Raw genomic sequence first — 17,879 nt, forward strand, 5'->3', positions numbered from 1 at the left:
AAACAGCTAGAATACTCAGTAACAAAAGCCACGTGTCATAGATTCTGGGCTTAGCTGTGCATATCTGCATATCTAGTGCATGTAGATGTGCATGTAGTTATATTATTATTATTATCCGCCTTTGCTATTGTTTCTGATAATTCTATTGTGTGTGGCTATCACTTTGTGTTATTTGCGTTCATATAGATTAGTTTACTTTGACTACTGCATAGTTTATTCGAATATGCTCTGTGCATGATCACTGCATGACTCATCATGTATTTCTCATGTTTGCTCAATTGATGTAGAACGCATATGTCCATTCAAAAATTTTGTAGAAGTTTTGCTCTGTTTATAAGCAGGCAGCATTCTGCAGCGAGACTCATTGTTATTTCCAAAGTTATTCGATCAGGTTAGTTAATATTGTGATGAGAGGCACATAAATAAACTTACTTTTATTTCAATGACAGATCGACGATCATCTTATCTACCTGGTGACTCATTGCATCAGCAGATGTTTACGGCTCACTTTTGATTTTTGAATTGCTTTGGTAATTGCCTCAGCATATTGTTATGTATATGTTATGTGATGAATTTAAATAAATGAGTTAACAATGAAAAAAACCTTCGAAATTTATCCAATATGTTTTGGATAATTTTTGCAAAAACATTTCAACTGTTTGCAAATATTTTCAAAATGTCAAACTAAAATAAATAACAAAACTATTTAAAAAACATTAAAGCTTAATCAGAATATCTTTCACTTGTTCAAGTGGGTAAGGCTTTGCAAAACTAACTCCTATCTTACTTTAGGAGTTGCCTTTCTTTGCTTAGATAATTAACTCTTGCTAATACAGAATGTGAGAATAGTAGAAAATGGAAATAGTGTTTCAAGCTTATACAAAAAGAGCCATCCACATAGAAAAACTCATAAGCATATTTCCACAGAGAACTTGTTGGTTTTTGATCACAAATAGCATTGCTAGCTCTGTTTACAACCGTCCACTTAGTATCTGTTCTCAACAGATAAAGGTATGCTAAGAGCTATATGTCAAACCATTGGATTTTATTGACTAACTTTTATTGACTTCTTTGTTGTTATGTTTTATGATTCTTGTACGGCCTAATTTGGAAAACATTTCGGTTTGAACTCAAATTATTCACAATAAAGTAATAATAATTATATACCATATTTGTATAATAGGAACTTCTAACAATATCAAGGTTAAAGTTTGTCATGTGCCTGAAGAATGCTGGACGGAGGCTCCTTTAATATAGCTGAAGCATTTACAATAGGGCACATGTTTATATATAATGCTCACTGGAAGCTTGACGAAAGGTACCTTTAGCCATGCTTCCAATGTAGACATTTGACAAGGGTTTACTTGACTTCAGTTATACATGTACTTGTAGCAATGAATTTAAGACAAGTAAGTTTAGCGTTCTTGGTAAACAAGAGCTTTTTGGATACCTGTAGTTGGTTTTGGGGTTGTGGGAAGAAAACTCCGAAGAAAAAGTATGTTTGTGTCTAAAGTTCTTGTAATAACAAGAGTTAAATATGAATTGACTGTACAAAATGTGTTTATTATATATAGCATGTAGGCTTATATATATAATTCTGTGTATATTAAATATAATATATATAATGTGTATATAATACATTTATATGTAATGTGTATATTTTATATATGTATATATATATAACTAGCTGTGCCACCCGGCGTTGCTCGTGTAATAGAAGAGTCTTTGGACTGAAAATTGATTTGTATTTAACGTATAATAACATTTGCCATTATAACTTTCAAACTTTATATCATGAGAGAAGTGTGCCGTGTAGTTGAAATAAATTAAGAGAAAAATAAAAACAACTGTAAAGGTTTTAAAACTTTGTCAAACAACTGTACCTTTCAAGCTAGTAGCCTGGCATATTGCTAATGGAAAACTCCACTAAGCTAGTTAATAAGGTTAGGCTTCCAATGACGGTAAGCCATGACTTTGAGTCAGTATTGTTGTCCGGCTCAGCTATTCTAATAATAGCTATAGCCGTATTTCCAACAGACTTTGAGAAATATATAGTAGATATGCTTAGGTATATTTATAAAAATGATTGTTTTATATCTAATGTTTACATGTTAGATATAAATGTAACATAATATATATAACACATTACAGTATACATGATATATGTGAAATATGTATACATGTACTTTATACATGTATAAATTTAAAAATGTGTATATTTTGTTTGACAGTGGAGTTAGTTGCAAATTGTGATTAAAATTATAAGGTTTCTGCAAGGGCTAGCGATATATCTATTGAAAGGTTAGTACACAGGTAAGTCAGCTTGTCTTCACCTCATAGAGGATAGCACATAGTCATGTATGCTATAGTTCTTCATGACTTTATACTAGTAGTACCAAATTGATATACAAATTTGTGGTGGCAATTATTAATAAAGTTGCTCAGTTTTTGAGTATTATTGTTTATTTATTCCTATTGCATATAGCACCAAACACGCACACTAACACCGCTATCACTGCACACAGCACTGCACACTGTGGAGTAGGCAATACCTCCACTGCACCGATAATGCAACTACGCATGAACAAATAGTTGTACTGCATGTGTTCTGTGCGCTGCGAAGCAGTAAAAAACTAAAATTTCACAATGCGATTACATTTATACTGCATGACTGTGATATGCTTATTACTACTACTACTGCACTGCTAATGCAACTACATAGACACCCGGGCAAAAACTTACTGCAACTGTGATGTATTTTACATCTGCGCATCAGTGAGTACTTATCACTGCGCAGTTATAATTTCTCCGCAATGGTCACACCCTGTTTGATGTTTATTTAATGATGATTTGTAATATTTGTATAGGTCAAGTGTAAATGTATAAGAAATATTAACAAGTCAAGTGTAAATGTATAAGAAATATTAACAAGTCAAGTGTGAATGTATAAGAAATATTAACAAGTCAAGTGTAAATGTATAAGAATGAAGACTAAACAGAAATTGTGACATGACACAATTTTTAGTTTTTTCCTGTGGCAATTGAGTTTTTTATTTCTAAAAACCTAAAAACAAAATAATCTTCAACACAACAATTCATATAAGCATGAAATAATTATCCTCCAAAAATTTTCACGTTTGATACTTTACAAAAAAATTAAAATTTGCTTTCAAATTCTAAATTTTACAATAATGACATAGCGCCAGCTAATCAGAAATGTACAATTACTACAGCAAATTTACAAATGTTTAGTATAGAATTCATCAATTTAACATTTTATTATATTGAAAGTAATTTAAACTATTTTAACAATGGCCAATCTCAAACCTGGCCATGTCTGGAATACAAGAATCAGTACCTACAAACAAGCTTACACTGCAAAGAGAGTGGCTGCAACCACTGGCCCTTATATTCACAACATAGATGCTGGTAAGACTGCCCTGTGCTCCAAAAACCCTCATATACTACTCATAACACTGTTTAAACTGCACCTAGTACCCAAGCATGTTCTCAGACTAAACTACAAGATACTATACTAATAATTAATATAGTAATTACGCAATTATACTGATACTACCACCAGTGTTACATTTACTAAGATAACAGGGTGTACGGTTAATATGATAAGGGGTTCATGCAACCTGCCCGACATACCTGTACGTTAAAAATGCTCTTGGACAATGTTTGAGAATGCTAGCTCAATTCAATTTATAGCACTAGTGACAAGCTTTGCTCCTCTGTAGTCAGGCTTGGCGAGTCTTAAATTTCAAGCAGGTTCTCTGCACACTGTTTATCCTATGTTCTACAAGCCCCTCTATCACATATTGCTAGTTTTTAAATAAGAAAGGAATTTCTTTACTTACCCATGTTTATAAATTTAAAAACCAATCTACTAAAAGTGCATGCACTCTTTATTCAACTTGAACATTAAATGCTGTCTTTCTTAAGCAGTACACGATGGAATAATTTTATTTAATTTTTTTTGCCAGAATTACGTGAAATATTAATAGGCCTACAACATTATTTATTAGCAGTAAGTCAGGGATTGCTAGGAATTTTTTTCATTTTCAATGAAAGTTGCTCCACCCTTGTCATGACAATAAACTGTGAACTCATTCATTAAGCATTCTGCAGCTTCTAATCTGATAGATTGTGGCACATTTATATGAAAAATGAAGGTTTCAACCCTTATTGTGTCGTAAGCCACTGAAATGGCTTTTAGCTTTGTGTTGCTCAAAGCCTTAAGCCATTTAAATGGCTTTCAAACACTTGATAGCTTATCATAACCTGGCCCATCAAAAGAGAGTTTCTGCGTGCTAATTGTCATTACCCAATCAAAATAGGATATTGTAGCTACTCTACAAGGAATGTGGCTAGCATGACTCATAGCCATTTTGCTGCGTAAGCGCATTCAAGTCAAGTTATGATTGCCAATTGAGTCTGGCATTGCATGACAGGCCTGCTTTGTTACATTAACTGAACCATAGGTAAGGCCCGGAGCTCTGGCAGTCTGCTCTTACGACTTTACTTTCGTGTAGAAAATTTGAACGTCATGAAACTTTTATTATAGCAAAAACTATTCTACAAATTGTGGAAGGTGATTGATTAGCAAAGGTGGTGGAGTTTTGGTCTCCCAAGCCGGATGTCATGGGTTCAAAACTTGTAGAAAGAAATTTTTTATGAAACTCTTAATTACTGCCTGCATTATTTCTTTAGTGCACTAGTTTCAAGCAAGATGAGTGTAAAATGCAATAACTCTACATGGTTTTATAGACACACAGCTGTTTGTTGTATCAGTAAAACAACAATATAGTGGTAACAGGGTAGTAGTAGTAACAGGGTGGTAGTAGCAGGGTAGTAGTAACAGGGTAGTAGTAACAGGGTAGTAGTAACAGGGTAGTAGTAACAGGGTAGTAGTAACAGGGTAGTAGTAACAGGGTAGTAGTAACAGGGTAGTAGTAACAGGGTAGTAGTAATATTGGTCGAGGATACAACTTGTTAAATTTATACCAAAATCAGCAGGAGTACTCAGGAGTTAGTCATTTTAGGTTAGGTTATAAAATGCAGCTGCCAAAGGTTACATTGTGTTACGTGCTACATCTTTTTGTTACGTTTTACATTTTTTATGCTACAATGATGCTTTATCAGGTTTGTTCTTGAAAACATAAGAAACTCTTTTGACTTCAGACAAAATGCCAACAAAATGACAAAATTAATTATGATAAGCTTAGATGTCATATCTCCATATAATATAAAAAGTATTTTTAACATATTAAATAAGCGCATAAAAGTGAGAAAAGTATTTCAGTATGGTTTATACGTTGAATGACATTACAGAGATTTTAGCGTATCCTGGACAGTATCACATTCAAGTTCCTTTTCATGCTTTACACATGCTGCATAGGTACTAACCACACCCAAGCCACACCTAAGTCTATCAATATACAAATTTTCAGTTTGGTGCTATTCTATTTGTTGGTATTTCATGTTAAACGAAATAGTATACTAGTTGAAAATACAATACAAAATTTGTAATAAAAATTAAGTTATAAGCAGACATAAACGGATCACCCACACCAATGATATACAGCCCCCCCATTTACTGTATACCTATCATTGTCCACACCATACATGTATTTTGTCTTCTTAAAAGTTGAATCATGTTGTGGTTATATGGATATCAACGTTATTTTTGCTGATCTAACCTTTACACGACATTCCAATTAATTCTTTAATCTCTTCATTAATGGCTTCACATGGTTCTGATTCACCAACACTTACAAAATTGTTTCTGTTAGCCAATAATTGGTATATTTTATGTTCAATGTCATGCAACGCAATGATGATATGTATAATAACATGATATTTACTATAAATTACACTATGTAATGTCATAATTAGACATAGGGAATAATCAAGAAGTAAAAATAGTAAGAAATACTGGGAAAATACTTAGGCTACCTATTAGGCATTAGCTTAGCCAAAATGTCGTCACCGTTTAATGAGAGTTGTCAACTCATATAATTTAAGTTTTCCGGTAACAATGGTAACTCGCAAAGCCCGCCCGCTACCTCCCGTGAGCTCTAGAGCTTTTGCGAAGCTTAACCAGGAATTATAAATAGAGATACATTAACTGACTTCAGTAAGCGCACGGCGCAATTTCGGTAGCGCCAGCGTGTTAACTATTTACTTTTGTCCTTTTAACTAATATTTATTAAGATTTACCGTAAGTACATTCAAATCTCTATCTCAATATCTTTTCTATGCTGTATTTTTTTAAATAAAATATGTTGCGTTTTGCAATTTTATCTGCTGCCAATCATGGCTCTAATTTTTACTTCTATTTTGATCTTTTGTTTTCTTGAATGTTCTTCATAGCTATTTAATTACCTCTGATCACTGGCCATCACTGGGAGCAGGTGGAGTGTCTTAGGAGGAAGCGGTGTGCTACAGCGTTATTACTTTATTACAGCGCATTTCTGTTTAGCGATTATGTATTCTGGTAGTAGGGCTACTCTCATGTTACTCATAGTCCTGGGCCAAAGGCTGTTATGAAGGATCCTGGAGGCTGTATATATACATGTATATTGATGTGAGTTCTCCACTTCAATATATTTTGATATATTGAAGTAGGCATGATATATTCAATATATATAGGCCTACTTCGATAGATAGCTCAATTGACATTCTTTTGTCTTGCGAGTATCCATCTAGACGTTTTTAGGTATTTCCACCATTCAATTGTAACCTTTTTATTTGGTACTTTTTTAATTTTCATTTTGTTTATTATTTGAAGTTATTTTGTTAGTTTATTTAGTATGCCCACGCTGAGATGAGTAAGCAACGTTTGGTGGTTTTGTTTGCTCATTATCTCATACTCTACTGATTCCTCCATTACTAATTCTATTCCTTTCTTCCTCTGATTGATCTACACTAATCTTTTACTCCTATATTCTTTGCTAGGTCGGCAGTCTTTTGGCGGTGTTCCTATGTTTGTTGTAAGGTTCTTTTCTGCTTTCTGATCATAATGGCTAGCTACATACCTTCAAATGAGATCTTGACTTGTTGGAGTTTGTCATCGTCTAGTATTTCTTCCAGGTTTTTGTGAGCAGGTGCTATTTGTAGATTTATAGTTTTGAGTTGTCACTGCTTTTTCGGCTATGAGTTCCATTGGAAAGGCTTGTTCTACAATGAGATAGCATGCAGTTTGGGACATTGGTGTACGCTTATCAGGCTGCTCTATGCGTCTAATAACCCATAACACTAATATTTTTTGAAATAAGGATAGTAGTTTAGTAGGACTGGTTTGAGGTTGTGAGACCGCTCCAGTTTTTGGTTGTTTACTGCAGTAACGCTAAGCAGTTTAGCATTTGACTCACTCAATGTGTTGCCTGTCCTTGTCTACATGATTGAAAACATTAAAAATATTTTGTGCATGATGTTGGCGGCCATTCTTTAGTTATTCCACATCTTATCTATGCCTGGACTTTCCATTCTGCATAGTTCTTGCTGTTCTTGCTGTTCTTTGGATTATTACTTTGCTAAACTTTACACTCATTGACATGAGTGTAAGGCATCATTGTTTGGTTAAAAACAAACAATAACGACTAGCATCCATCTTCGTTGGTTTTTGTTTGGTTTGTTTTTATCCTATCCTAGCTTTTATCCTTGTTCTTGAACATGCTTTTAAAGAATGGTTTTTATAATTTAAGGTGTTTCTTGACACCAGTGGCCATGAATACATCCTCTGTACTGACAATTGGTTATTGTCTTTAAAGTATTCAACCCTTCAATTGCTGCATACATTCTGTTCAAGCCATTCAAGGTCTTCAGCATTGGTCTTATCTCACTTTCTAGTTTTCTCAATCACTTTCTCAACTTTCTCTTGTTCCTGTAACTCATCCATGATCGCATTACTTTCTTACGTTAGTTCCTTTGCTTTCTGTTGTTGTAGAGTTCATTTGTTGGTATTTACTTTTGTTGTCTAGATAATCGAATGGATTTTTATTGTCATGTTTCTTTATTAGGCTTTCTTATTTCTTCCCTTTCTTATTAGGCCTTAAAGGTTGACTTGCAACAAAATTCACATTACAGTTATTTGATATCAACAAGTTCACCATGTCTTACTCTGATGTGTTGTAAGTTCAAAATATGTGGAAATGTGATTACAAGCTCTTAAAAACTCAAAAACAAACGGTTAAAAAATGGCTGTAGGTTGGAATCCCAAGTTATTTCGATGGCATACTCAACTCGAAATGGTTATTGTTTTGAGGCAAATAAAAGGCTCAATATAAAACGTCTTGTAGCACTAGTTTATGATAAACACTTCGGGTTCTACCGAAAGCCCTTATCAAATATAGATGCTCGCTACTTTACAGTTTCGTTTCAGCTAGGCCAAATCATAATCTGGTCATGTGACCCATACTTCCTGCCAAATGGCGCGAACAATTTCTGCAGCATTTTTTGACCATCACAGATGACCAGCGGGTTTTTCATGTTTATCAGAGGATGAGATGCACCCCCTCGAGCTAAGGTTAAAAAATTAAATTATTTTTTAGGCTAAGGTTTGAGATATCAGTGCTCAAAGTGAGAGTATTACGATTATAATGAAACAGACGCATAAGGACAATAGACATTGAATGCGTGAAGTATATTTGTGAAAATATTTCGACGGATGAGGTTGCATGAAAGTGTAAACAGAAGCACATCGTATTCGATTATGTCCCATTTGAGCCGTTTCGAAAAGGGATTCCAATCTACGACATTTTCGTGATGGCTGCGGTTTCCACATGTTTTGAACCTGCAACACAGCAGAGCAAAACATGGTGAACCTTTTTGGTACTAAACAACTGTAATGTAAATTTTGTTGCAAGACAACCTTAAGATTTCCCCTGCAGTTTTTTTTGAGGCTGTCACCAAAGTATTACGCATTCTCTGCTCTTGATCTTCATATACACATTTTTACATGTTCTGTCTTCACTATCAATTCTTTAAATTTTCTTTTGTTTCTTGCAGCTTTTTTATTTTATGCTTAGTCTGTTCAAGTCATAATCCCACAATGACATTCTGACTCGATGGTTATTTGCAGTTGTTCCCTTCTTGAAATCACGAATTCTACTTTGTTAATGCAGGTTGTTTATCTGCTATTTTAAGGCTCTCTTTCACATTGCTTTTTGCGCCAACTTGTCTTACAAGTGTTTGTGAGTATATACTGCGTAAGCTTCTTTTAAACGAACAGTATTTTAGTAAGTCAGCAAAAATAGGATTAGAATACTAGCAATCATATTTTCCTAAGCTCTTGCTGTATATTTTCCTATAGCGAAAGAGAAACAAACTATCACAGTTTAATGACCGTGCAAAGTATCCTTGATGTTATGTATAGGTTAGCATTTGAAAGGCTAGACAATTTTTAGTGATTGTTTCACTTCGGCGTGTTACTGACTAGGCTAATTAGGTTAATGTGAGCAAGAACACCATAGTAGGTATTGGTACTATTTTGCTGATTTTTGTTGCTTCTGCCATGGAGCCCCTGTCACCAATAGCATATTTTTGCCTGGATTTCCTTTTATTTCTCTAGCTATAAGTTTTCATCTAACGCTCTGGATTGGTGCAACATCCATGTTTCTGTTTTACTGTTCTGTACTCTTGCTTATCTCGCAGCCTTTGCTTTGAGCAGCCCATCATGTTTTTATGTGCTTCGAAGAATGGCATCGCCTCCGTAAGTCCAACAAGATCTTTAACAATTTGCAGATTGTAAACATTTGCTCTACAAGTAATTCACAACTGATGTTTTCTGTTAAGCTCTGTAAACCGCTCCCCATGCTTTAGGTCTACCATTTCATAAATTTAAAAATGTGTCCCAAGAAAGTGTGAAATGAACAATATGAGTTACGCTGCTTACTACGTGCAGCATTGATGGAACCTTCAAGATATTACCAATGTTTTATAACACACTATATAAAACCAATGTATTTGCATATATGCATCTTCTGGTCTACCATATATGATCAACCTGGTTTTTTGCAGGTACCATTTTGTTCCATTAACTTCCTTGTATCCAAGCAAGATAGGTAGAGTTTGTTACTGGTATTTTATAGAATTCTACATGTGCTACTATCTCATGCACTTCTACATCAAGTTTAAACTTGAGGTAGCTTGACCACTAAAAGATTCGATATAGTAGTTGTCAGTTAGATTAGTTGTCAGTTAGATTAGTTGTCGGTTAGATTAGTTGTCGGTTAGATTAGTTGTCGGTTAGATTAGTTGTCGTTTAGATTAGTTGTCAATCAGTTTCACCAGGTTTGTCAGTTTGATGCAATATGATTCTATTTTGACTTTCACTTTCTATTTTAATTTCCTGTTTGGATATTTAATTGAAACTTTGCAGTTATTTTTATAAATACTGGTACACCTGGCAGTCCGTTGCTCCAGGAGAAGTTGTCACCATGTACGTAATTAATTCTGAAGTGGTTAGCGAATTGGACTGTAGATTGGAGAATCTGATTTCAATTCCAATGCGATGCTTATAAGTGTGATAAGACACTTAGTGTGTTATTCTTATTATAGAAAAGCATATTAGTTGGATTCAGAGTCGTACTCTCATTCAATCTGTCACTTCCACTGTTGCTTATTTTTTAACATAGCTCAACAACTTTCATCCTTCATTTTGTGTTTGTTTGACATAATTGTATACCCTAGGACACTTATGTATTCGCCTCATCTAACTTTCGCATTTTCGCAGAGTCATCCTTTCGCGAAAATTTCATGAGTGAAACTAAACTATCATAACGAATGAGCGAAAACGCGGAATTAAATAGCTTTGTTCATTGATACTGTAGAATGGAATTTTATAACGACATTTATTTTAATGTTTTTAACGACCACTATAGCATCGTTAAAATATAAGCCAACAAAAGAATTTGACTGTCAAAATTTATTACGTTATTATTTTGCAATTAATTATGATTATTTTCCCATTAATAATGATTTATAATGATAGGAACTTGATGTCAATGCACACGCATTAGTAGCGTTATTGTTTGTTGGGGACATCAATCAATGCAGTGAGCACCGCGTATTGAAAGAAAATAAGGCACACTGACACTCACAGTACTACACAAGCAGCATGGCTCTGGAAAGGTTTGGATTCGCCACTGACACCTCTTCAATAACTTGTAATGATTCAGAAGATGAGGCAATAGAGAAAGAGTTAGCTCTGATTAATAACACTAATAAAAAAGGAAGAGAAGAAGTTATAATAACTACACACTGTGCTAGTATCTGTAGCTGTAGTATTACTAGCAGCTGTATCATGTATGTATTTGTATACAACTTGTAATTACTGTAATAAAGAAGTTCAGCAATTATTAGCAGCAGTTGAGTGTTTGGGAAAACGTTAAAATTAATACCTATACACAACACTGCTGATCGTTAAAATTAAAATACGTTAATATAAAAACAAGCTAAATTGTGACAAAAATGTTAAAATTTTCAGCGTAATTAAATTCCATTTTACAGTAGTCCAAGAAACCAATGGCAGCAAGCGATCAAATTTCATTATCGATCTCGGCCATACAATTCTACCTGCGGTTCACAATTACAAACTAGTCCCAAATTGGAATTTTTTTCTTATCGGCGAACCGAACCTGAAGAATATAATTATGTTTGTTCCACTGCATTTATTTTCACATCATTATATTTTCGCACTCACCAGAGCTGCGAAATTAAGTTGGAGCGAAATTTTACTCTGTATGCTACTCACGAAACTAAATACTAGCGAAATATAAGTGTCCTAGGGTATGCATGTGAGCTTTACGAGTTGATAGTTATAGCAGTTAAAATCTTTAAACAGTTATGCAATTTTGCATCAGAGGCAAGCACAGGTCATCTATGTGAAATCCATTATATATGTCATTGCTAACTCTTGCTGTCATTTTATAGTTGTAGGTGGTGTTTCAAGCTCAGTGTCAGCTTTGAAACATCTAACTCAGAGTGACAAGGATAGGGCAGTGTTTCGGAGGATGCCTCCTACCGGAGACCAACTCGATGGCTCTAAAGCTGCCGCGTTGGTGAAAGAGAAGATAAAAGCTCACACTCTAATGGTCTTTAGCAAATCCTATTGCCCATACTGTATCAGGGTTAGTTGTTCACTATATTATACAACTCTGATCTCGCATGAAACCACCCTACTCAATCGAAATGCTTTAGTAATAGGTTGCTTTGGGCTGGTCTCGAACTTGTCCCATTCACCTTGGGTTGCAATGCTCTACCACTTGTACTGCGTTTAAATGTTATACATGTAGAATAATTTTTAGTATGACAAGAGTGTAATATGACAAGATGTTCCATGACATTAACAAAATCTCACGCGAGGAACGAGTTGAGCAGACTCACTACAGCCCACTTCAAACAACTACAGAATCAATTGGCATATATTAGAACTTTGGTTTCCAGTATAAATGCACCATGATCTACTTGATTACAGACTCAAGAATCTGTCTTCGTATGCAATACAGTATACAGTATAATGGCAAAAAATATGATAATTGTCCTTAATGAACACGTTCATTGAGGACAATTATCTTCAAATTGCATTCAAAAGACAAATACCGAGATTTATTATCTATATATAAATCTCAGCGTTTGTCTCTTTGCCTTTCTGTTACATTTGAAAACCCTGTGTACAGTTATAAGACTTAAAATCAGCAATGAAAAATCCGCATGGCACTGGATTTGATCTTGAGACCTCCAAATATAGAGCCGGCGACCTTTATCATTAAGCTACACGTAATACTGTGGATTCATTGGGCAAGTAGTCATTACGTCGGTTAAGATACTCGTGCTTAAAGCGCCTGTTTGGGGTTTATAGCTAGCGCTGTTGACGGTTAAGCGTGGCCATTGTTAAGCTAGCCTAAAATGTGGGTAAATTGTTTTAGTAAAGATTTTTGTAAAGATCTATCTTTACAGGTGAGTTACTCAAATTCATTAAGCAGTTATTCTATTACCATTCTATTATTATGTGATTCTAGCATAACGTATCAACATATAGTGCACCCCGCTGTGACCCCGGTTATGATGTCCGTGTTATACGGGTTTTCACCTTACGATGTCACACAATGATTTTTGTCTCCTCCATATTACATCTACAAATATTTCTCTCGGAATTCAAATTTGGCAGTGTAAGTGCCGAATCCATCGTTTTTTTGACGTCATCAAATCGTTTGCACATGCGCTCGTTCACGAAAAAGCTGCCATATTTGCAAAAAACAATTGTTTTTCTTTTATTTAATAGTACTTTTTGGTGTTGTTTTGATACTATAATAAAAAATTGCGAACAAAAGCATTGTTTTCAAAAATTCATTGCAAAAGCTTCGTGTTTTTAACGATAAAATTGTCTATAAAGATGGCCGACAACGATAAAATGACGTCACGAAAAAAACAAAGGATACATCGGAATAACGAAGGTGCTGATATGCTATTTGCCAAACTCCCTCTCACAACGCCTGAAAGAGAAACGATGATCACTCTCTCTTTGTTCAACGTTATTCGTGATAAGTTATAAAGAAAATAAAACCGGAAGCAGATAGTTTATACAATTTTAGATGATGAAATAATTAGTTTAGGTAAGTAAAAGACATACTAAAACTTGGCTTTAAGTGTGTGTTTACTGTTTAGTAAGCTACATTTATCTAAGTTAAGTTCAAAGTTTATATTATAATTATGTTTCAACAGTAAGAACTATCTACCATACGTACTGCACATTGTACTTCGTAGTGTTACATTTTATTGCAGATCATAACCTCTAAATACACTACTAAAGTTACTGTAGGTAGCTATAGCTACAGCGGTTTGCGTGCTACTTTGTTACTAATGATTTTTAATATGTACTTTACATATATAAAACTTTGATGTTTTTTACTAGGGGTGTTTGCATTAGATAACTGTTATGGGTTTTTATACCCGTTTATATGACAGTTTCGTCTTTTGATGCTAACACCAGAACAAATTAATGTCATATGGCAGGATCCACTGTATAGCTGAACATATCATTCAGCATATCACAATATCGATGTTAACATAATGATGATGACAGCTGCTCTCAAATATTAACTGGGGACATTAGGATGGTCATATATACAACATACTGATAGGGAAGATAGATTGGTTATAAATCGGTCTTATCTAGAATATTCTTATCACGCAGTATTTGATGCGTGAGATTATAATTTAAAATGCAAGTCACTCTTTGTATAATAGTGCTGAGTCAAGGTTGATCTGAATCTTACACTCAGTTCAGATATGAACTTCTGCAATTGGCAAAAGTTTGATTAGACAAGAATGCTTGTGGCTTTGTCATCATTTAGCCAAGAGTGAAATGCATGTTCATTCCTTCTAGCACTCCTATTGTGATGTTGAATGGCTCGAAATTGACCCATTGAACTATAAGTAGCAGGACACGTTTTCTTATTCGTTTTCTTATTCGTATAAATTTGACAGTGTCTTATATTTCCTTGTTGTCAACCTAAATGAATATTAGCTACAGCAATTACGGTGAGCCCTACTTGCATTCTGTATTTTGTGTTAGCAAGGGCAGACACATTCTTCTATAGAACTTTGTTACCCTATGTACTGGCCACTCCTCACACATACAACATATTATCGTTGCTATAATCTGCACAGATTTTTATAACAATTGATACAAAATAAAAGAAAAACGTGAAAGGTGTCTGTACCATAGTTGTACTTTAGCATAATATTAAAAACTATGGAGATACTTGTAAGTAAGGCAGTTCAATTTGGTCACATCATTTTAGTGCTGCTAATTGTTAAAGATGATCTTGCACAAAATTCAGTAGATGTTGTCAAAAAGTATTAGCATTTTTTATATCGCTGCGATTGTTTGATGTGACCTGACAGTCAGGATGTTTGATGTGACCTGACAGTCAGGATGTTTCAATATTAAAATTGACAAAAACCTATCGCAGTTGAAACTTTCAGATCAAGCAATGGTGAGATTATGATGTCTATATGTCTGGTGTATGACATCTATAGTCGCATATGTATGATGTCTATAGTCGCAAAGAAACCGACAAAATATAGATGCGTAACGCTGCGTCTTGAACACAGTATACACAATATATACAATACACAGTATGCACAGTATACACAATACACAGTATACACAATACACAGTATACACAATACACAGTATACACAATACACAGTATACACAATACACAGTATGCCTCCTGTATACACAATACACAGTATGCCTCCTGTATGCACAATACACAGTATGCCTCCTGTATACACAATACACAGTATGCCTCCTGTATACACAATACACAGTATGCCTCCTGTATGCACAATACATAGTATGCCTCCTGTATGCACAATACACAGTATGCCTCCTGTATGCACAATACACAGTATGCCTCCTGTATGCACAATACACAGTATGCTTCCTCTATACACAATACACAGTATACCTCCTGTATGCACAATACACAGTATGCCTTCTGTATACAAAATACATAGTATGCCTCCTGTATACACAATACACAGTATGCCTCCTGTATGCACAATACATAGTATGCCTCCTGTATGCACAATACACAGTATGCCTCCTGTATGCACAATACACAGTATGCTTCCTCTATACACAATACACAGTATACCTCCTGTATGCACAATACACAGTATGCCTTCTGTATACAAAATACATAGTATGCCTCCTGTATACACAATACACAGTATGCCTCCTGTATGCGCAATACACAGTATGCCTCCTGTATGCGCAATACACAGTATGCCTCCTGTATGCACAATACACAGTATGCCTCCTGTATACACAATACACAGTATGCCTCCTGTATGCACAATACGCAGTATGCCTTCTGTATACAAAATACATAGTATGCCTCCTGTATACACAATACATAGTATGCCTCCTGTATACACAATACATAGTATGCCTCCTGTATGCACAATACACAGTATGCCTCCTGTATGCACAATACACAGTATGCCTCCTGTATGCACAATACACAGTATGCCTCCTGTATGCACAATACACAGTATGCTTCCTGTATACACAATACACAGTATACCTCCTGTATGCACAATACACAGTATGCCTCCTGTATACACAATACACAGTATGCCTCCTGTATACACAATACACAGTATGCCTCCTGTATGCACAATACACAGTATGCCTTCTGTATACAAAATACATAGTATGCCTCCTGTATACACAATACATAGTATGCCTCCTGTATGCACAATACACAGTATGCCTCCTGTATGCACAATACACAGTATGCCTCCTGTATGCACAATACACAGTATGCTTCCTGTATACACAATACACAGTATACCTCCTGTATGCACAATACACAGTATGCCTCTTGTATGCACAATACAGTCTCCGTACATTGCATAAATGAGATAGATAGTAGTAGTAGTAATACTAGAAGGTTACTCGGGAACTTAGAATGCCAAACTGAGGTATCTAAACTGGTTATGTGTATTGTATGACCTCGAAGGTATTATATTACTTGCACATATCTGATGTGATCCACATATATCTGATGTGATCCGCATATATCTGATGTGATCCGCATATATCTGATGTGATCCATATATCTGATGTGATCTACATATATCCGATATGATCCACATATCTGATGTGATCATAGATATATAACCCTAGATTGGGCAATAGGGAAAAAGCCTGTCAGGCCTATATAGCATGACGTTACATCAGTGTATTGCACCTAACGCTTGACTGCACTGTTGTTTACAATTGGAGCTAATGAGGAGAAGGTGACAAAATCACATTTATTTTCACATAAAAACTTTCTTGGACTCATAATCCAGTGAACCAAATCGATTCTGTGATAATATCTGATAACCACCATAGATGTAGATTAAAACTATAAAAGTTATCAAATATTGCACACAAATCATAAGCCATCAGGGCTTTATTTGCCACCCCTCTCCTATCCCCCTTCTCTCTTTTCCCCTTCTCCTAAGAAGAAGGGGGAAGGGGAAAAGAGAGAAGGGGGATAGGAGAGGGGTTGGCAAATAAAGCCCTGATAGCTTATGATTTGTGAGCAATATTCCATAACTTTTATAGTTTTAATCTATAGTGGTTATCAGATATTATTACAGAATTGCTTTAGTTTACTGGATTATGTATCCAAGAAGGTTTTTATGTGAAAATAAATGTGATTTTGTCACCTTCTCCTCATTAGCTCCATTGTAAACAACAGTGCAGCCAAGCATTAGGTACAATACAATGACGTAACGTCATGCTATTTAAGTCTGACAAGGCAACCAATGGGAATAGCTATTATTGGCCAATGTAGGTTTATATATCTATGAATGTGATTCACATATCTGATGTGATCCACATATATCTGATATGATCCATATATCTGATGTGACCCACATATGTTGTCTTATATGACCAAGCAGTTGCACATATATCTAGTATGACCAACATAGAGTATATTTGCTGTGAACTGTTCATGTCTGGTATGTATGTTTGTATAACTTTTTATTGCAATTAAAAATAGAATGCTGTTTTTGTTACATGCCATAAACAACAAACGAAACTACAGACATCAAGGTATTATTGAGTGATTTGTAGGAAAGTGTTTTAAAAGTCGGTAATCTAATAGTAATGTGAATGAGTATGGATAGTGAATTGAAGATGTGGTAACAAATATATATGTCCCACTTTTGTTTGGTATACCCCGCATATGTTATGTGGGGTATGTAGGTCACATACTTATGTGACCTACATATGTTTTGTGTGACCCACATATGTCTTATGTGACCCTTCTATGTCTTGTGTGACCCGCATATGTCTT

At 35.0% G+C, this 17,879-nt stretch overlaps 1 protein-coding gene across 1 annotated transcript in view; it reads left to right on the forward strand.

Annotated features, from left to right (window-relative positions):
• LOC137388599 (thioredoxin reductase 1, cytoplasmic-like) overlaps positions 1-17,879 on the forward strand; it is a 49,796-nt gene continuing 31,917 nt past the window's right edge. The window contains exons 1-2 of the mRNA XM_068075079.1: positions 1-18; positions 11,941-12,137. Coding sequence (XP_067931180.1) covers positions 12,021-12,137 — 117 coding nt within the window. The 5' untranslated portion in view covers positions 1-18; positions 11,941-12,020. The remainder of the gene's footprint in view (positions 19-11,940; positions 12,138-17,879) is intronic.

Source organism: Watersipora subatra, chromosome 2 (genome assembly GCF_963576615.1).
Source record: "Watersipora subatra chromosome 2, tzWatSuba1.1, whole genome shotgun sequence".
NCBI classification, from domain to species: domain Eukaryota; kingdom Metazoa; phylum Bryozoa; class Gymnolaemata; order Cheilostomatida; family Watersiporidae; genus Watersipora; species Watersipora subatra.